At 36.3% G+C, this 22674-nt stretch overlaps 1 protein-coding gene across 1 annotated transcript in view; it reads left to right on the plus strand.

Annotated features, from left to right (window-relative positions):
• Positions 1 to 22674, plus strand: part of LOC129353343 (protocadherin-15-like) — a 204991-nt gene that overhangs the window by 153419 nt on the left and 28898 nt on the right. The window contains exons 27-35 of the mRNA XM_055022626.1: positions 5133 to 5242; positions 5457 to 5597; positions 9548 to 9675; positions 14883 to 15113; positions 15370 to 15458; positions 17570 to 17746; positions 18541 to 18759; positions 19660 to 19668; positions 21441 to 21551. Coding sequence (XP_054878601.1) covers positions 5133 to 5242; positions 5457 to 5597; positions 9548 to 9675; positions 14883 to 15113; positions 15370 to 15458; positions 17570 to 17746; positions 18541 to 18759; positions 19660 to 19668; positions 21441 to 21551 — 1215 coding nt within the window. The remainder of the gene's footprint in view (positions 1 to 5132; positions 5243 to 5456; positions 5598 to 9547; positions 9676 to 14882; positions 15114 to 15369; positions 15459 to 17569; positions 17747 to 18540; positions 18760 to 19659; positions 19669 to 21440; positions 21552 to 22674) is intronic.

Below are 22674 nucleotides of genomic sequence, written 5' to 3' on the forward strand. Positions count from 1 at the left end.
AAGGTTTGCCTGAGCTCAGCATAGGCAAAAATAATGCCTCTTTACTGACTAAAGAAACTCCTGAATAGGCTGTTTCTTGCTCTCTTCTGTTTCTCTCAAATACCTCAATTTGGAAGGTGATTTTGCAGGAGAGTACATCTACCTAGAAATGGCTTTAGTCTGAATACAGTTTTTTGATTGTGAACAATCCTTTTTGGAACTTTTATGCAATGTGGCACAATCGATTCAATCTCTCCGAAGAGTAGAGAAAAAGCCACTTTGCACCTTTGACACAGAGACCATCATTATTGCTCTTTTCCGCAGGAACAAGGCTGTTTCTAGGCTGAAAGGTAGAAAGGCAACTCTTTCTCCACAGCCCAGCAAACCAAAGAAGTGTAAGGCTACAGAGAAACATCCATCCATGGTAGTCTGTGTGAAAACAGTCAGGAACAATGACTTCAAGCAGGACTGATCAACAGTCCAAGTGTGAATTGGATAAATATTTTAGTGGGTTTTGCACCATTTATCATTCAGTTCACGATGTTTTAAATTTTGCAACCAATCTTTCTTGCTTCACAGTGATTGTTTTGTTCATTTTCTAACCATTTTTATATATTTTGTTTTCAGTCATCATTAGGTATTGAAATAATTTTGTATTTTTAGTATTTTTGAAAAATATAGATATTAAAATGTGTGAATTATAAAACAGATCACTATATGTACTGAATGTAAATATTGCCAGTAATATAAAAGTAAAGAACAGATATTTCCAAAGTGTTTGGATTTTCTGGTTTACTGTCAGCCAGGTCTTCATTCTGACAATACATGGAGTGACACACTGTTGTCTGCAAGAAAACAACTTTTGAATGGCTGTTCACTGTATGGATGAGTACTTATGACAGACTAATTATTTCTAGTTTAATCTAAAATTGCCAATCATAACACAGTGTTTTCTTCTACCTGCATATCGCCATCTCTGTTGTAGGAAATACAGCTTACACTCCTGTTAGAGGTCATAATAAGGTGGCAACCCAGAAATAATCTATTCGAAATGTTGGAAGCCGAATTCTCAGCAGAAAAAAAAAATGATTGAGACAAATAAATGCCAGTGGCAATGAGGGAAAGATCCTCCAACAGACTGCCACAACTGATCACTGTTCTCATTATTGTGTTCCCCTCTTCACTGCAGGAAGTGTATGAGAGAAGAGTTGTGTTAGGCTATCCATGACTTATATTTAGTCCGAATGTGTGCTTCAGGTATGTGAGTGCATTTATTTGACAGCTAACTCCCCCGTGAATGAATACAAGTTACTGTAGTGCCTCTATAACTACAGCAGCACAAGTTTTACCGTGTTCCAGGTGTATACTAAAATGTGATACGGTCATAACAATCAGTCTCACAATTTGTCTGAAAGTATTTTAGCTCGTGGTGAAAAAATACATTTGAAGCATGATTTATTTTTAAGGTGTTTCTTCAGTGATATCTATTGCAGAGTTGATGTAAACAGATTCCTGTTTGCTGAATTTCTCACTATCGCAAGGCAGGTATGATATACACTAAATGCGGTTCACTTCAATAAAAATAGAAAGATTAAATATTTAAAAAATGACACCAAGTGGTAATTAATGTCATTTTCTGTGCAGACAAATCCAAACCTATAAGCCTGGTAAAATATGTAGCAATTTGTAAAATGATATCTGATGTGTTCATGTGCACTACATTAGTCCAACTCAGAATACAGGAGAGTGGGGCAATGTGATTGAAAAATCAGCTGCGTTCGACTTGTAAAGTGTACTTTACTGTGTGACTTGTTGTGACTTCATTTTAAATGGAATCCAGTGAGTTTGGGTGTTCTGTCAGTTTATGGATTTACAGGCATTCTGTCAAGTTGCTCTTTCAGCCTTATCTGGTCACCTCTTTGGAGAGGACAGAACTAGAGGATATTAAAGGCAGCTGAGGTCTGCTAACATGTCAATTGAAATCTGGAGCTGAGGGAAATAAAAACAGGAAGGTGCAGAGAAGAGAATTCCAGAGGCCGACGTGTATGAACAGAGAAGAAGTGAAAAATTGATGTTTCTATTGAGAAGACATGAAGAAAGTCAAGACGGTGTGTACTATGAAACAAGAAGTTCAACAGAGAATTATACCATCAAAGGGAGGCTTTTACAACAGAACTAAAAAGCCTATATTACTTCATAGGTTTTCATTTGTGCAGCTGCTGCACCAACTAAATTGAATAAACTGAGCTCCAAACTTTTTGGTTTTGAGTGAATTATGCAAATGTCTAAAATAACACAGTCATTTACATGTGGAATGAGTTTAGGCAGCTTTGCATCCATCTGTACTTCTATAAGTGTGACTGCAAATGAGAATAATTTTTATGACATTTCTTTCCTGAGTAATAGCTTCTGCTTTACTTTCTAATAAGGTACTTGTAATTGCATGTGAGAAAGGCTCAGTTTCGCACACCAGGGTAAAATTCTTGCACGCTATTAAATCTCTGGTTAATAGATTTATTTATTTGGAAGTAATGTAGATGCATTGGTTTTTTAATTATTTGCATCAGAAATCTGATCTATTCAGATGAAATATGATACTTTTGTTTAAGAAGTTTTAAGATGTTATTAATCTCAGCAGCCACTTCTACTGTTACAGAAGAAAGCTGGAGCAATTATGTGAAAATAAATACTGAACAGATTTTAGGACTGTAACAGGATTTTTTAGGACTCATCAGTCCATGCCTGTTACCTTCACCCTGATCATACAAATCACTTGATATTCTTTAGATAACATCTTTCAAGCCTTGGCACTCAGTACTTCTCGACAATTACATGTTAATAACCACACGTCAAATCAGGTACTTGAATTTACAGTCTACTAGAATGTTTACAAAAAACAGAAAAACATTTATTAATTTTTTTCTGTCAAACTCAAATTTAAAGTTCCTCCATAGAAACATAGCTAATTAAAATTGGTAAAATGCTGGCTTTTGGTCTTGGCGTATTACCTCAAAATGTTTATAAACCCATCTGGCAACCACTTGTAAAAGTTTCTGGAGGCGAGCCTAAGGAGGCATTCACATCAGTCCTATTTGGTTTGGTCTGCTTTCATCAAATTCAACCCTGGTGCAATTCAAATGCATATGTGAATGCCAAGCAGACTGGAGATTGCTCCAAAAGCAGGAAACAGACGATGATGCAGGGCATTCTGGGTAAATACAACCAAAAAAAAAACACACACTAATCTGGCGCTAGCAGGAGAAATGGGTCATGGTCTCATACCAAAGACAAAAGAGAACTAAATCTATCGGATGAAGAGGTGTGAAAACAAGCTGACAGTCAGTAATACCAATGATTGTAATAAACAGACTGTTCTGCTGAGAAAAAGCAACAAAGTTCATAACGTTGTGCTGTAATTTTTTTTTATGCTGTTGAGGTTTTGAATGAATAACTAGAGAGCTGCTCTTTGCAATGTGATTTAGTTGTTTTGTTTTTTTTTTTTTTTCAAAAGACATTTTGACCTAGAATATTAATAAAAGCCCAAATATATATAATTAAAATATTAAATGATGACATTCTAATTTGAATTCCATGCTACTTCTCAGAAAAAACTGACATCTACATATATTTCAGTACAAGTAAAAAAAACAACCAAAAAAAACAAGTGACCTTATGGTTCAATGGTTATGTAATCTGTAAGGCTTGTGTGTCAGTATCAGGTTGTCTGCAGGTTCCCTACACACCACATTTCTTCAATAGACTTGTTTTATATTTATTCACTCAAGTAGAGCAGGTGGTTCACTAAGACATTGACTTGGCCGAAAGTGAACAAACACACTCAACACACACTCCCTGTGACTCTCCAACAACATAATTTATCACTCGGTGATGACTTGATGGCCTGGCCAGTTGGTTGCCCCTGCTGTAACGCTTAGCCAGCTGTGACGCTTGGCCTAATGACTGGAGTGGGCTTTCCTAATGGAACAAAAACCTGCTGGAAATTTGCGGTTTGGCAGGTTCAAAAACAAAATCAGTCAAAAATGCAAGCACAGAAAACTGCCCACCACCACAAAACGATCCAATAAAGCGTATGTTTGTTGTTTAATTGAACAAAATGAGCTAATAAAAATTAAGCATATGCTTAAATCAATAGTATAGGAAAAGATGACTGTCCTGGGGTTGTATATCTTAACCCAAGAAAGTCGTGGAATGATGCTACGGTTGGTATTGTTACTGCACAGTCATCTGGTCTAGTCTGCATGCTCTCTACCTGCCAGCAGGAATTTTTTCCCCCCTCAGTTTCCACCTACGGTACAAACGTATGTAAAGCCTGAAAGCATGAAATACTGTAGGCGTAAAATGAAAATTCTTGCATTTATGCAGTTCAGCAGCCAGCATGACTGACTGATCTGTATATGTGTCTTTTGTTGATAGATCTGCAACTCAACATATTGTAATAGCAAACATTATTTGACGCTGTGGAAAGACAATGACTGTCTTCTCCATAAAGACTAGATTTGTGGCGTTCAGAACTAACAGTTGTTTCATAAACAGATTTTCCCTCATGATCTTTGAATCCCTGCTGCTCCTCTAGTTAGATTGACCTTCTTGACTGCATCTCAGATTGATGATCTGTTTGCTTAGGTTACAGTTGTTCCAGACTCTTTGCATGTTGAGATGCTTAATTTATCAGCTATTCTCTCGTAATCTGAACTTGCTTTAAACTTGAGAGTGTTAATTGAGGTACAATATACTGTTGAACTTTGGTTAAGATAATAAGCCATAAATTGCTACTTCAAGCTTTTTTGAAAACTAACTTATGTATCTTTTAACTTCTGTACTTATTTTTGAATGGCATCAAGGATGTGTATGTAATTACCAAATTCTCCGTTTATCTCAGAATACTTTTAAAGATTGACATCCTGCCCTATTGCCGTCCAGTTTTTAATCTGTGAACACAGTGTGTGATGAACTCACTGCCAGCTCTGCCAAGAGAAAAAAAAATTACATAAATTGGATATTTCATATTTAATTCACAGCCTGTTCTACATTGCCAGATCTCAGTTACGCCTTGAGAAAAAGTAGGCCAACAGTCGACACACGAATATTTAGTTTTCCAATCTATTAATATTGATTGACTGATCTTTTTCCAGATTTCCACCAGTGAGTGAGGAGGCTGCTGTTGGAACCCTAGTGGGACTCATCATGGCAGCAGCTGTCAATCAAACTATTGTGTATTCCATCGTTGAAGGCAATGAGGGAGGTGAGTGCATTCAGAGTTTTCCTATCAGGGCTTCACCGCTTCTCCAGCTTTTGGCATTAAAGCTTCTTCCTGGTCAAACATCTCTTACAGCTCAGACCGCCCTGCACAACTTCCTCTTTGCTGTACGCTACAAGACTCCTCACTCATTCCCTCTGAGCAATAGAACTGTTTTACTAGCTTGTTTTAAAACTTTTTGTTGTTCTGTTCTCCACAGGTGTGTTTTCATTAAACAAAACAACTGGTGAGATTTCCACAGCCAAGCCCCTTGACTATGAAACCAATTCCAGCTATGTTCTGAAGGTGGAAGCAGACTCCATGAGGGTGGTCTCATCAAATCTCCGAGCTCCATCAAAGTGTAAGTGGAACTGCAGGTGCAAGTGCTGCACACTTGTAATCACGAATTAAACTACTTTTTTTTTTGTCTTTGTATTTTGGGTCAGAGATTTTAGCAAGCTATTATTGCAAGCACATGGAAGGATACCAAAGATATAAGACCCAAATCAGAAAAATTAAAACACTATTCCAAATACCATGGAAATGTATTTAAAATTTAGAATTTGAACATTTTAAACATGAGAAAAAAGTAAAAGAAAAAAAAAACAAACATTCTAGTATCTAATACACCAGAAAACAAATATTAAGATTGAATGTAAAACATTAACAGATTAGATCTGGTGGGGTAAAGGTAACACAGAGCAGCCAGAGTACACAGCGACTCTCCGAATGGTCTGTAACATAATATATATTTATATTTAAAAAAATGTTCCTCTAATCTACGGTCCTATCACTGGTTGTTTTTTTTTTTTGTTGTTTTTTTTTTCTTTTCTGATGACAAGAAGGTCTGACTTCTATCCAATTATTAAGAATCCATTGTGGTTCAAATTTAGTTCAAATAAATCAACCTGTATGCAATAGAGAATAATCATAGAGCCAGATTCAATACAGTCCGACTGAGAACTTATGTCAGTATTGTTAATCTGTTGATTATGTATTATCAGTTGAAATATTTCTGCCTAAGAAAGGCCATTGACTTTTATGGCTTTCCTTTCTCAGCAAGTATTTGGCATCGTCTTCTGTAGATGAGATGCTTGTTGGTTTTATTAGGTTTTTTCTGTAAAGCCCGTCTTCTCCTCTTGCTGAGAACTTTGTTTCATGGCATTTGTACACCAGCGTTTTATTTCTAACTTGCAAAGATGCTTGAATTATCCTAAAGCTCCATGTACATTGTTGTGGCATTTGGACATAGATGATCGTATCTAAGGCTTTACTTTCTTCTGTTCGGCTCAATATCAAACTTGTGGTCTCACATATCCCTTCATTTGCATTTAAAAGAAAAAAAACAACTCATTTATTCATTTATAATTAGAGCTGAAGTACAAATGGATCTAATTAGTCTCAAATTCTTTCTCCTCTGTTTTTTTTCTACTATTCTCCTCTTTTATGCCCTTTTTCCCTTTTCTTTTTTTACTTCTTTTCACCTCATATCTGCATTCTTCTTAATTGAAGCTCAGCTCCGGAGTCTCCGCTTATCTTCTTTAATTATGGTGTTTGCCACATGCTGTTCTCATTTCATTAAAGCAATTTGAATTCAAGAATTCTACTGGGATTAAAGCAGCAAATCATTGTGTCATTTACAGATCTCCTGCACACAACAAAAAATAAATCGATCGAACTCCAAGTTAATACAACTTCTTCACATGAAGATTTCAGCTTTGCATCTGGAGGATGTTGCAGATTTGTGTGCTTGTGTTCTCTTCATGTTAGTGTTGTGATTTTATTTATTTTTATTATGGTTGTATCAACATTCCTTTTCTGTAGCATCAGAAAAAATGTCTCGTTTCAAATTTAATGCATTTGTGATTCTTTTTTTATTTGCTGTTTGGGTGAGTTATAAAGCAAATTTATACAGATGTCATTCAGCGTTCCAAAGCAAGTCATCTCAAGTTTCATTAGCTAATGTTTTTCTGAAATGAATTTGGCAGAACCACAATTACATTTAAATAATTTTGTGGTTAATAAATAATGTTTTCCATGTATAAAAATCCTCTAAGATATTGATTGAGATAATAACTTACATTTACGGAGTTTGGTACAGAGAAATAAAAAAATCTGAAGGTTTGACAGAATTCAGTATGAGTAAAGCATTTTTCTCAAATATCTATGGCGTCACATACCTGCCAAAACCCAGAGGAGCATATTAAACAATCACAGCAGTGCATATATCAATCAAGAGAGCACATAGCGCTGATTGCTGCCACACTTACTCAGAAGCCCATGAACCCAGAATGCCAAGCGGTAAAACAGGCTCCTGCCACCCTGCTGTACACTCTTGCCAGAAAATTGTGCTCACTCTCTGTTTAGTGGGCATATTTGTCAGTTGGAAGCGGTAACTCTTATAAGAAATCTGATTAGCTGGATTTTCAGCTGAAAATCCGGTGACAGCCTGCACAGAACTTGGTCTACTAGGAGAAGCAGAAGAAATGCAGAGGATGAATGATCATGATCTTCATCATCATTATCATAATCATCTTCTCCTTTTTTGATTTGAATTGACATCTTACCATCCACTCTTCTCCTGTTAGGTCGCTTACTGACATTAATATTGTGATTACTTAATTCTTAATTAGTTTTAGGCAGGAATGTGGTGCCATACATGACTCATCACCATTGCATCACCATGTTTACATTTCTTTGTGTTTCAACAACCTTGCCAATTCTGAGGATATTCTGAAAATTCATGGTAAACCTTAAAAGACTTCTTTATATTTGAACAAGCCTTTAAAGTTGAGTTTTGAACTGAAAAGTGAATTGAAAGTACTTGAGAATTAATGAAATAATATTTCACCAAAATATCCTTTCAATGCAGTCTACAGCAGATTAAAAGAACATACTGACGATCTTATATTATTGAATAATGTATTGACTCATTCATTCAAACATGTTTTTAGTGTTGAGGAAGAGTGAAAAGCATTAGGCTTCTAACTTTTGTGGCTTTTGTTACTGATTTCTGAAATGTTCATCTTTTCATGTTCCTTGAACATAAAAGTGTTTAAAGCAGGGGTGTCAAACTACTGTCCTCAAGGACCGGTTTCCTGCAACTTTTAGTTGTGCCTCTGCTGCACCACATATAAATAATATAATTAGGTTATTAGCAAGGCTCTGGAGAACTGATCTTCACGAGGAGGAGGTAATTGAGTAATTTCATTCCACTGTTTTGTACCTGTGGCACTTCTAAAATCTGCAGGTCAGAGGCCCCTGAGGACTGGACTTTGACACCTGTGGTTTAATGTGTTTTCTTGAAATTTTATGTAATAGACCCACACATCCAACACAGCAAAGTGTACAACTGTAAATTGAAATTAAATGCATTTGAAAAAAACATTTTTCTCTGAAATTGTAGCTACTTTTTTTTTTTTTATTGGGGTGTGTCAACTTGTGACTGGAGTTTTTGCCGATTCTATTGTACAAAATTACACAACCTCTTTCAGATTGGATGGAGAGCGTCTAAGACCTCGATGCTTAAATCTAGCAACAAATTTTTAATCTACTTTGTATCTGTACATTGAGCAATTCTAACACGTGACCATGCTTTGATCCAAAACGTTTGACTGTAGTACTGGTTTGTAGCTTTGACTTTGTCTATTTTTTCAAGGGTTACTTGAGGAAAGCACATACATTCATGAAACTTTCACCACTGCTCCTCAAAATAGAGATGCAGTCAGTTTTTTTTTCATCACGCATTTACATGCAGCCCAAAAAGTTTCATTTAAGTTTTGTGTCGCTAGAGCAACTTCATCCCCACAATTTATGAACTGCAAATGTAACATCTTAGAGTTTCCTTTCAACAATGACTTTCTTCTTGCTACTCTTCCAAGCTGCCCAGACTTTTAAAGTGCCTGACTAATAGCAGTCTTGTCGACAGATTGCCACACTTGAACTGTGAATCTGTACAGCTCCTTCAGAGTTACATTGGCCTCCTAGCTGTCTCTTTGATTTATGCTTCCAGCAGTCAGTTAAGTTTTGCAGCAATGTCTTGGTGGGTGGGCAGTTGTACCATACGGTTTCTGTTTTCAGATGTTGGGGGAAAAGAGCATCTTCTTGATTAATTTAGGTGAAAGCATTCAGTTTCATGGGATTTCTGTATGCGTCTACCGCAATAAAAGCAGTTTTGTGCCACACTTTTTAGAATTTTGCATCCCTTTTTCTTAGTTGAATGTGACTTTTTTATTATCAGTTTTATTTCTTATTTTATTTATACTATTATTTTATGTATTTATATATTATTTTTTTGTTTGTGTGTTTTAGCTAACACAGCCCGGGTGGTGATTGATGTCCAGGATGAGAACGACCACCCACCAGTTTTCACCAGATCTCTTTACATTGGAGGAGTTGCAGAGGATGCCAAAACTTTCACCTCGGTCTTGCAAGTGAAGGTAAATAACAAAGTCTAAAAGTGGTAATAATTCCTTTTGCAGGGTCTTTTGCTTGTGCTTGAAGTTTTTAGAACCACAGTATGTAACAGGATTACCTGATAACATCAACATTTGTTTCTCTTTATCTACTGCTTGAAAACCCTCCCTTTTACCCATCTGCAAGGAATTTCATATCGTAATGAGCAGCTTGAGTGATCCAGTCTCATTAAAATACCTTTCAGCATGCAAAATAAATCACAAAGCCTGTTCCTTTGAAGTTCTATCTTTTTTAAAAAAATGTAATATGTTTTAATGAAGCTGGATTCCACAAAAGACTCAAACGAGTTCACTTACATAAAAGTCTGGCCTTTGGTGTTTAATTATCTTTAAGATCGTCTCTGCTTTATTACACCTTACATGATGACTCTGACATAACAGACTGAACCCAGATTAAAATGATAGTTTTGTGAGGAAAGGGAGTGTGCTAGCACCTGTTGTAAACACAAAAGATTATTTTTGTACTAAAGAGAAAAATAAAACAAAAAATATACATATATATTAGCCCTTTTCTGTTAAATTTGTGTACTATAGTAAATTGGCTGTATATTGAATTTCATGCTTATTTACTGAAGCATAATTTTGGACATGAATGTATGAAACACTCAAATGTCACAAAATATCTCAGAGCAAGAATGCAAGACCCTGCCAGTTCTCACCAGCCCAAAATTATCATAAGGAAGGGACATTTTTTACAGGATTTGTTTATTGTGGATTATATTTCATTCTCCAATTTTTCCTCAATCAACTTATTTTGATTATTAAATTGGCTTCTTTCATAAACTAGCCAAAATTATGTCAATGCAATAGACTAAATATTATGGGAGACTTGAGAAGAAAGGAACACAGTTTTACAATTTGGATGGAAGTCACAGAAAAAAAAATGGATTTCTCAAAATAACATTGTTGAATGAGTCTGGACTCTGTCCACCATGTATAATGACCATCATCTGAGAAGTTTTAACAGTCTGCAAACTTGGATTTCTTGTGTCTAATTGTGCTTGTGAGGAAGATATTTTTGCGTCACAAAGTTGTTTTTTAAATAAGCAAAACAAAAATGCCATAATCTAAAAATGCAATTAAAGGATAGAAAGCCATAACAGTGTTTTTGGATTCTGGATTATTTCAGCAGGAGATTGAGAAATGACAGATGGGCCACTATAGAAAACTACATTAGGAGAAAGTGTGAGACATCATTTTTGGATGTCTAGTTCTGTACAATGTTGCTCTGGACATTTGCATGAACAATTGATCAAAGTTTTACTTCCTTTAGTATAGACTTTAACCAGTTCTTCTTACATTTAACAGTTTCCTAATGTTAAATGATGTTAGGAGAACAATTATCCTAGATGTGCAAACATTTTGTTTGTGTATTGAACAATGTTTAAAGTGTTGTTTGTGTTTATTGGCTTGTCTTTAATCATTTGCTGTGAAACATTTAAAACCTTTAAAACATTGTCAAACATGTCATTTTTACCTCCTTTAATTTGTCTGCGTTGAAACTTCTGTTCCTGTGGTCAAAGGAATTGTCTGAAGCTGAGATAAGCCACCAGGTTCATGGTTTTCATAAATACTCGTGAAAGTTGCAAGGAGGTTTTTTTTATAGAATAGTGGTGATTAAATAGTGGTAATCAAGTCAGACAACTCCTTCTCTCTGTGGGGACAAGAAAACACTTCATAAAAACTTTGTGTACATTATTCATACATGGGGAAGGATGACTTGTCTGACCGTGAACCCTTCATCATGCATCTCCTAATATCCTCTGTATGTAGTTTTCAAAATGCTGCTCCTGATGGCAGCCTTGTCACACCTCACCATGCTCTGCCACAAAAAGAACAGTCACTGCTCTGTTTTACATTCCACTCCATAGCAATGCACGACCACCTTAAAACTGCAAAATCAACCTGAGTTTTCAATCTTTTTGTGAAGTTTTTCAGGTTTCCTTTTTATTATCCGTGCAAATATCATCAGAGCAGACTGTCACGCCTTTCTGCTGTTCATGTTGAAGTGTCCCTTCAGCTGCTTCTCAGAAATCCTTCCAAGATGCTTGTAGAGCTTCTCCTATAAAACCAGTAAAAACATACAGCTCTGGAGCGGCAGGTCTGAATATCTTTTTACCATCCTTCAATAATACAGTTTTATATAAATGTCTGAAACTTTGTTGCTTCAAAGCAGAGAAAAGTGTTAATAAGAGTGGTTCTATTGTTTAGATTCTAGTAGCTTCTGATTTTAACATGTCAAAAATGCTTTTAGATGCTCACAGACCATTGTTTTATTTTGTTTCTTGCACTTCTGGTTTCTAGAGAAACTGGCCAACATGGGAAGGGTTTTCAGACTATCCTCAAGCCTCTATTTTGTGCTTCCTCTCTTTTGTCCTCCCTCCTGCTGTCAGGGAACAAGTAATCCATTTTAGCACACTGATAACTTCATTTTTTATGTACACCTGGACTAGAGGAAACTGGAGAGATATGGCTTGATGGAGGAGCTGTGATTGAGAAGACACACTAATCCTTTTAATTTATTGTATATATCCCAGTTTTTTAAAGCTATGCTGTTTGTTATGTTATGAAAGACACTTGGCAAATGTGTCAAAAGTAAAAATAGGAGTTTCAATCATAACTGCTCATCTTGCACTACTAAATGAAACAGAATAGCATATCTAAATAAACAGGCTAATGATGCAGCTGCATGAGTTTAAAAAAGCATGTTTACTGCTGAGATGATACATTTTTTATTACCTTATTTTTGTTTTCTTTCCCCTTTGTGTTTCAATAGAACTATCCAGTTTTGAGGATTAAGACAGTGAGAGGAGACAGGAGATGAGGTGCAAATTTAGAAATAGAGGAAAGAGAAAGGCTTAAAGCTTCCCCGGGTTCCAGACAGGTTTTAAAAATTTTTGTGGAGCAAACATAACTAAGACTGAATGTTGCCAAGTTCAGCACTTTTAGGACTCCCGGCTCACACATTAGTACTGTAATTAAAATTGATGTAGCAGCCACAGTGCTTACTGTTTCATCAAAACTTGTTTCCAGTTGAGGGCATTCAGTGCAGGTACATTAGTACCACTGGCACTTATATAAGCCTTTTATTTATTGTCTAATTCAAAGACTTGTAAAAGGTGGTAAATTGACACTCTGGTGAATTCTCTAAAGTGTCGGCTTTAGAGTTGTAAAAGCGTAATGTTGGGGTGTTTTTTGTCAGGTGGATTTTATAATAAATAATCTAATGTTGGATGACTCAAAGCAGCTTGTTTTCTTTAATCTGTCAAAAGCTTAAAGTAAAGCCCATGTTCTAACTTTTCCTAAAAGATGATGATCTAGTATTCAATATCAGAGCAGAAGCATACAGCAATTACGTTCATTTCAATACTTGATGGGTGCAAAGAGGAACAAGTCAGAACAAGAGGAACACAAAACCAAAAACTATTTCCTCCCTATGTTACAAATGCATGGCATGGCAGCGCTATTGTGGCCAATAGCTACCTCCACCATGGAGAATGAACAGCTGTGTTCCAGTTTGTTGGGATACATATCTAAAAAGTCATTAGTAAATTCACATGAAAATTTTACCAGAGGTTGAGCGAGGCCCGGCTGAGAGGAAATTAAGTTTTCATGTTGATCTGGATTTGAAGCTATGAAATTTTTATTCTGACCTGGCAGAGAGAACGTTGTGTCTGGCCGGCTCTTGTTTACCTTTTTGGGATAATTGGCACCAGCCAATTATCACAGCTTCCATGGTTGACTATTTTCCAAAGCTGTTAAGCATATCAGCAGAGCAGCATTTTTTGTGAGGCTTGACTGTAAAAATAAGGTAATTTAACTTTACATGTTTTTAAGTGAAAGTCAGTATTTTCTGGATTGCAGAACTAAAACAGATAAACTGAAAGGATTATCATTATCATACCATCATTTCCACAATTTGTCTTTTTCAACTGTGATCAGACATGTAAATACAATTTTTCAGACTATGATCAGCACAAAGAAATATACAAAAAGATAAAGAGAAATATATATTTAAAAAAAGTATATTGTGTATCAATATTTACTCACACATTTGAGGGTTATGATAGTGTGATACCAATTAGGGATTTTTGGTTATTATTATAAACTTAGAGGAGACACTTTTCAATTGTTGTCATGAAACACACTTTAAAAATACTTCAAATACTTTTGCTTCTTGTTTTTCTATGTCCATTCCTTCACAATTATTTTTCACCCAGGGATTTTATGAAAGGAGTATTACAGCAAAAATTGCATTAGCACAGAATTATTTAATGGTGTAAACAAAAAAAACAACAACAAAAAAATGTAGGGATACATAAAATCCAGAACTTTTTCTTTGGAAAATTAAAGATCCCGGTACATAAATGGACCTATTTTTATTGCCATGAATTGAGACCTCATGGACTGAAACTCGCAGAGAAGAGACTATAAAGGTTGTGGGAGGAAAACAAAGAAACACCTTTATGCCATTTTTCACATTCCACTTCTGCCACTGGTTGCACATTGATTGACTTCATGGATGAGAGGATGACAAGAGGTACAAGAAAGGCAGCACACAAATGCTGTACTAATTTTTAAAAGCTTATGCATTCTTACACTTTATGTTTATTCAGTCAGGGCAAGCAACCAAACGGACAGTCTGCAACCATGAAAACACGACAGAGGTTCCAGTCTGCCTCAGGGCTGCCTCTCTGTCTTGGAAGACCTGAATTTGTCAGAAGAATTTAATCACAAGATTTTTAAATATATATATTGCCTCTGATGTGCTGGGTGTGTGAGAGCTTTGTATGCAATATGCATTTCTGTGTTGTAACACCTTGCTATAAATCATTGTCTGCCTGGGCAGGAGCTGATAGTTAGCCACAATGACAGAATAGATTAATGGATCTGCACATGGCTAGACGAATCAGCTTACCCCCTACTGCTTATTCATAGTAAAACAAGTGTAAGAGCAAGCTTCATCACATCCTGAAAACTTTCAGGAGATTATAAAAGGGCAAATAAGTGTTTTTGTTCTGAATTAGTTTATAATAATACAATATTACAAGGACTGCAGATAATGAACTAGATAATATATAGAGAAAGCACTTGACTGTGTTTTTTTTTATTTTATTTTGTAAATGATGGCATTATAAGTAATATTGCTAATATTTTTGCTCATTTTCCAGGCTGTGGACAAAGACACTGGGAACTACAGCTCCATGGTCTACAGGCTCATCATCCCCCCTCCCACAGGAAAAGAAACGAAAGACAGCAAAGATGGATTTGTCATTGAACCGTACACCGGTGTGGTGAAGACGGCAATCATGTATCGCAACATGAGGAGGTCATATTTCAAATTTGAGGTGGCTGCAACAGACAACTACGGTCAAGGACACAGCAGCAGAGCAGAGATAGTGGTGTGTGTGTTTTATTTTTCACTCTGATTCACGAGAACCTTTTCAGTTGAGATGTATTTATAGTTCTCTGCACAAATTAATTAAACATAAATGGCAGAAATTGAGTAAAAGTCTCAGATTATTGGAGACTTGAATGAGTTATTTGTTTGTTTGTTTGTTTTTTGCAATTATGTTGGTTAAGATCTCATTTGTCCCAGGTTTCTATTAAAATGCATCTCATCTAAAATGTTTTTCTTTTTTTTTTTTCTAACATCAGGTGTCTGTTGTGAACCTGCTGGACATGCAAGTGGTCGTATCAAATGTCCCTCCAACGTATGTTGAAAAAAATAAAGATCAGTTGCTCAGGTAACAATGATGATTTTATCCTTTAAATATTTTTGCATATTTGTTTAGTATTCAAATTATTTTTATCAGGTATACAAGCCAGCATAGCTCAATGGAGAAAACCAGATAAATTAGCTTTTCAAAATAAAACCAATAAATATGAATAATATCCTCACTGGCACGAAGACATTTTTAATTCTGAAAAATAGATCCAAAGTTGAGTAAATGTCAAATAATTACTGTTCAATTTTCCCAGTATAGATCAGGTATAGACAGGGCTAAATGAAGTTATCCACGTGTCTCCAATTGAAGAAAGCAGTCATACAACGATGAAGCATTCAGTTGTTTTTCTGATTTAGAACCATAAATCATCTTATCCACTTTACAGTCCATTTCAGTTTCTTTTACTTTTGTTCAGCCCAATTAAACCTCATTTAGTTTCATACAGTCATACTCAATATGTTAGAAAGTATAAGATGTCAGTTTTGGAAACGCTACCTGAAGAATAGATTACACAAAGTCAGTAATGTGACTCATGGCATAATGACCAAGAATGGAAAGAAGAGCTATGATGAAGTCTGAAGGGAGCATAAACAGTTCAAAGAAACACAAGTGGAATTGTAACTATGATTTATAATCAGACCAAATATCAGTATTTTTTCAAGGGCTCCCTTTTCTTTGAATTAAATTTTAAATCCTTAACTGAGAGGCACTGACCTAAAACAAAGTATTTTTTTGAGAAAATGTTCAGGATGATGATTTTTGCTCAGTTATCTGTTGTTGTTGTGTATGCTGCCTGTTGTTTTAGCTTAATCCCTTCTCATGGGCTCGCTTGTGAAACTTTTCCTCATTATCTGAGATTTTCAAAAACATTTTCCGCGCCACAAAGCAGCTAAAATATTTGATACCTTATTTTGTATCTTCTCAGGCTCTGACTTAATTTATGTAGAATTATCTCTGTCCACAGTCTGGAAAACACATTTTTACTCATATCTGAAAAGCAAAGACAGCATTTAGCCCTGAACATCCCATGTATTATTCATAATGTGTCATGATGTGCATATGCATTCCTACGTTTGTGCTTTTTTTGTGACAATGCACCACAGCTGCACGGTCAGCTCCTGCTTTGTTTTGGCTTCCACGTATAATTTTAATTTATGTCCTATTACCTTTACAAGCTTTTCCCTTTCACACAGTCACACCACAGCAGGGGAGCTCCTGCTGTGAGCAGATGTTTCTGAGGGAGGGGGGGAAAAAAATCAACATTTAGCAGAACAAGCCTGCATAGCCAGCAGGAGGGGATAAATACTTTTGCAGTGGGGCTGGAGTCTGATGGCTGTGTTTGCATTCAGGTCCACTCAGAAGTTCACACTCATTATTGGCAATAATTTGTGCTTTTAATGATGCATTTGAACAGTTCCTTTTTTGCAAGGTGGAATTATACAAGAGCTTCAGTGAATGTTAAAACCAACAAGCCAATCATATTTATTGTGGATTTTGTCCGATCCACTAATCAGGTTCAAATATATACACACACTCCCACTAAAAAAATGGTCAATTCTCCATTAGCATGCTGCAGAGTTACAACATTTATGTTGTATATCTCAAGCCAAAAGCATCAACAAACTTTTGGCTAAGTTTTGTCTAGATATTTGACCACTGAGTCAGTTAGATGCCTGGCGTTAACAGAGCTTTTGAACAAAGCCCATTATTTTACTATACAGATGTGTGGTAGTAAGATTTGTTGAATCTTGTTATACATGTTTGATATTTAATTAAGATTTTTGCCAACACCGAGTTGTGCTGAATTCTTCTTTTGTCCCAAAGAAGTTCACAAAACTAGCAGATTTAGTTTGTATAATGATATTTTTTTTTTCTTCTTCATTAAATTACATCGTAGCAATAAAACTGGCTCTCAGGATGATGCCGTCATCACCATGCGAGACAATTTGTGTTATGAGATTTAAAAGGTTTACCTACATCGCAAAGATTCATTCTGGAAAAAGAAATGCTCAACACTCTTTAATTATCACAAAACTTTCTACAGACCACATTTTCCTCGTCTAATCACACAAAAAAAACAAGGTGTTTTCAAAAATTTAATATTTAAATCAAGTATTTTCCATCCTCAGCATTTTGGAACGCTACGTTCAGGAGCAGGTGGTCGGTGCAAAGGTTGTCGTGGAAACAATTGGGCCCCATCGGGATGGCGAAGCGATGGAGCTTGAAGATTACACTAAGTCAGATCTCATGATTTATGCCATCGATCCACTGACAAACAGAGCCATATCTAGACAAGAGCTCTTCAAGTAAGCACTTGACCTACTACTCAGTAATGAGCAAATGTACTTTATTTCCCCATTAAGTTATTGGCAAAGAAAACTGAGCAAAGATATTTGTTTTGTGCTATGTTGGAATAAAGAAATATCTTAGAATGGAATATTTTTGGGGTCTTTGAACAACAAAATGACCAGAAAAACTTTTATTTTGGTCACTGCTATCTTTTTTTCTATGTCATTCTGTTGACTTTGCCCCAATAGATGCAATTTGGGTTGGACCCTGAAGCCCTTTACATGTTAGTTATTCAAGATTTAAGTTTTGTGGAGGATTTTCTTTGTAAGATAATGTACAATTCAGCTCATTTCCAGTGTTCATACTCCTGATGTATTGGGCTTTTCACATCCAGACACTATTATTGTTTTGTAAAATAGCTTAGTCACAGTGAATAGAAATTGCATGTGAATATCAATTACATTGATATACAAATTATTAGTGAAGTGAGATTTTTTTCCACGCAAGCTATTATGTGACAATTTTGGATTATTTTGTAATAAGAAAAATATTCAATGTAAAGTTTGTCTTCAGATTCAAATATACAATAATTTTAATTTCAGACATATTATTGTGGTCCATATTAACACTATTTATGAGGAGACAAAAAGAAAATCCATCTTTTGTTAATAAAAAATAATTCATGGAGGCTCACCCATCGGGCTTATGAGCAGCCTGTAGTTAGTAGTATTAGTCTTGGCATCACTTCTGCTGTGAAATAACCAGATTTAAATAGAAATAGTGACAATCGCAACGTGTTTCTTGCTCCAAGGTTTCTCGATGGGAAGATATTGGATATCAATAAAGAGTTCCAGCCTTTTCTCCCTCCTGGTGGCCGGATTCTGGAAATCAGAACCCCTGAAGTGGTGGCCAGTGTAAAGAAATCTGTGCACAGTGTTGGTTACACAGAGGGGGCACTCTTGGCTCTGGCCGTTATCATCATCATCTGCTGTGTTCCCGCTATTTTAATTGTCATTATCACATACAGACAGTAAGTATCATTTATTTGTGTGTATTTGCAGTAAACTGACATTGTGATCTTAAATCATTTAGACAGAAAGACATCTGCAAATTCTAATTGGTTTATGTATAAGCAAGTCTCCATAAATAAACCTGAACTACCAGTAATCTGATCCTACTAGCGGTCATTACCTGGGAACTTAGTGCTGTAAGATATAGCTAATGTTAACATGCAATTTGGCTTTGCTGTTGTAGCTTCTGATAAGGTTCATTCATCATGATGAACACAGAGACTGCAGCTTATTTGGAATTAGTCCAAGAGTCACCATCCTCCCGCATGTATTGATCCACAGCTAAAAATACGCTGATAAAACATGCCTCACTTTTTAGGTACAAACAACCTGACAGTCGTTTGAGGGCCAGACTCAGCCTTAGTAATATTTGGAATTAAAATGAAGTTGCTCTAATTACTGAAGGCTGTGTTTGCTTTGAGTCTTTGAGCAGACACATCGTCAGTTGGGCAAGTCACTGCCCCAGATGATTCAGCATGGCAGCCTGCTCCATAATGCCAGTTGTAATAGTTTGTTTAGCTAACCACCGTGAAAGCTATTAAATTCCCTGAAATGCATATAAACAGCTGTGCATACACAAACAAATTGGATCTGGTCTTCTCCTGCTGAGAAACACACAAATAACCGGCAGAGGAGTGGAGATCTGTGGAAGGGAGGGAAAAAACACAGCGATAATCATTATCATGATGATCACTATTATCTGTTGCTAAATGACTTTAATGAAGAGCAATTGCCCGACTTTGCTCGTAAATTACGATAAGTAAATTTGGCCAACAAAAGATGCCGTGTGATTTATGCTCCAAATAATCCCAATCTTTCTCTCTCTGTCTCTCATCTGCTGCGTCATCTGCCGTTTCCAGATTCAAAGAGTGAGTATCCCCTTTTTTATATTTTTATATTAATGTCATAGCCGTCCCAGACACTTTTCACTGTGATTAATCAGCTGAGTTTCATTGGACTATGAAATGGATGAGTTCAGAAGTGGCTGTGAAACAAGGGGGACAGCAGGCAATCAAAGAAATGAATCCTGAAGAACACTGAGATTGATTCAGGGTTTCCACGCCGTCTGAGACTGTCTGGAAAAAGAATTGGGCTTTAAATTAGGCACCTTTCTGGAGAAGAAAAAGAAAAAAAAGAGTGAAAAATATGGTTAAATATGTATTTCCATCATGTTTCTCCTTGTTCAGTTGTTGACTATATTTAATTCAGTTCGTAGATTTTGACGATATTCTCCATTTTAACTGGTTTGGGGGAGCAACAGAAATGCTCAGGTGGTGTATCGTCAGTGCCAGAGCTGCCACTGTATTCACCTATATCTGGTATAATCAGTGAATTACAGTAGTTAATGCTACATTTTAAATCAACTATATCCTACAGATAATCACATTTTGATCTCAATCTGGTAAACTTGTTAACATTTCTGCTTTCATGTCAATTTTTTCATCAATCTGCGACTGGATGTTTGTAATCCAACTCCTCGAGTGACGCCAGGCAATTCACTCAGTGTCCAGACAGTCGCAATAAATCACAGTTTTGGTTTAGCGTTTTAGATAGAGAGATCTAATCAGTCAAAATTTCACTGACAGACAAATTACTAAGCAGACCTTCTGGGCACAAGAGCCCTGACACAGGGAGTCCTGGGGTCCTGGTTTTCAATTAGAAATATATCACAGCAACAGACATGGAACGACCAAAGCGAGACTCGGCTCAAGTCGGAGAAAACAGAATGGACAATAAAAACAAATGCTAAAACCTGACAAAACAGCTGCATTTAGATGGAACAGCACAAAAAGCATACAACAGCATAAAAAGATCTGAGGTTCCAGAAGCAAATCAAAGAAATAAGAAATATGAACAAAACATTTTTTTTCTAAGTTTAGCATTGATAGAAAGCTATAACCATTATAGCAGTAAGATGACTCAGATATACATTTTCTCAGATGGCTGGGCAAAACAAAGAACTGTAATATAACATAAAATGGATCTGTAAGCATGTCTTTGCTTTAAGAAAATAAGGTGAGGAACCATCTGCAAGATGTTTGATGAGCTGAAACTGATGCTTATGATGCTGACATGCAGGTCTGATCGATTCTATTTCACCATTTTAGCATTTAAGCAATAAAAATGTGTGTGTTTTGTGGTTAGATTTATAGATTGATTTTGAACAGACAGATAGCAAGGGGCGCATTAATAAAAATCAATTGTCATTGATGCTAATTGACTTAAGTAAATATTTTGACTGGGTTATTCTTTCACCTAATGTAATTTGAGCTGGAAATCATGACGTTTTAGGCTGTGAGCTTAGGATCTGCTGGAAGAAAACCTCAAATATTTCAAGTTGTAGCGTCAAGTTTTGTTCCAGTATTTGGCATCTGCACAGCGTGATGCCCCCATCACCGTCACTGTCAGGATGGTGATGATCTTCAGGATGTTTTGCAGTTACCTTTCCACCGTGCATAGCATTTTTCTTGGAGGTAAAAAAGTTTAGTGCTTGTCTCATTTGACCACAGAAACCTCTTTTGTCTAGTTGCTGTGTCCCTATGTGGTTACAATGGAAATTCTTATGGCCATACATCAACATTTTCATGGTTTTCTTAGTATTTTTTCATACTCAGTGTTTTATCTTGGCTTCTGTGACCAGGAGACAAGCAGAGTGTGCCAAAACAGCCCGCATCCAGATGGCACTGCCAACAGGCAAACCCGGGGGAGGCACTGCCAACAACCTGTACGAGGAGCTCGGTGACAACGCCATGTAAGTGAAGTGTGAAAGTGGCATTTACATTAATGAGTCAAAGCAGAGGCATTAGCTCACACTTTCAAGGCCATTATGCTTCAGAGTTTGGCAGTGTGACAGCTTTCATTGCTTTGTAGTGTCTCCATGCCCAGTCCCACATTTCCTGCATTTTTTTGTAAGTGACTGGGAAAGATGCTCCCACAATCAAAACTGCAAGTTCAAGATTTGTTATTAAAATTTTATGGGGCAGACCAAGAAAAAGCGGTGCATAATTGTAAAGTGAACGTGTCAGTGACCTTAGTTTTCAAAAACTCCTTACAAATGGAAAGTTGAAAAGCCAATCTGAGTCAATACTTTGTATCCACTCCTTTCTCTTTTTATCTTTGACAAAAATGAATCTATATACCATCTTTACTTTTTAATTTGACTTGGTAGGTTTTGCGACATTGGGGGAGAGTTTGATAATACTTATGGTCTGTTCTTCTGTAAAGATCTTTCAAAAGAAGATTTTTTTTCTTGGCACAGGAACAAAGCAAAATGCCTTTTTTTAATTGTTGAAACTCAACTCATGTTGATAAAATGTTAACAAATTTTCCTTTTTTTGCATTCTTATCTAGACCTGGAACATGATAAAACCAAATTCCGTTGTTTTCAAGGCTGTGTAGGGACTGTGTGCATAGCCCCACAAAAACAGCAGGCACTGCTTGGATAGTTTATTTATAATTCTCCTCAGATGCTGAGGAGAAGTTGAGAGGAATTCTTATCAGCATTACATGCATCGCTAGTTTCCTGTCTGTCCTTGATATGCCTCCACATTCCTATTAACATGAGAGCAATTCATATGCAAGATGGTGAAAACTATCTCCAAATGACAAGCGGGTGTGTTTGTGTCTGCTCATGTGAAATGACTAAAGCCCGGGATGCTTTGAAAAATGTGTGCGGAATGGAACTTGGATATAAGATAATTGATATAAATGCAGCTTGTAATTTATAAAGACCACCTTGGGCAAAAATTAATTCTGCTGATAAGCTGGACAGCGTATTTAATTGTGGTGGGATGATGTTTTACTGCAAACAGGAGTGTTTGCAGAGAAGGGAGTTTGGTGGTTCTGTGAAATACTTGTGTGCTCTGTGACGTTGC

The sequence above is a fragment of the Poeciliopsis prolifica genome, unplaced genomic scaffold (assembly GCF_027474105.1).
Source record: "Poeciliopsis prolifica strain line A6 unplaced genomic scaffold, Auburn_PproV2 SCAFFOLD088, whole genome shotgun sequence".
NCBI classification, from domain to species: domain Eukaryota; kingdom Metazoa; phylum Chordata; class Actinopteri; order Cyprinodontiformes; family Poeciliidae; genus Poeciliopsis; species Poeciliopsis prolifica.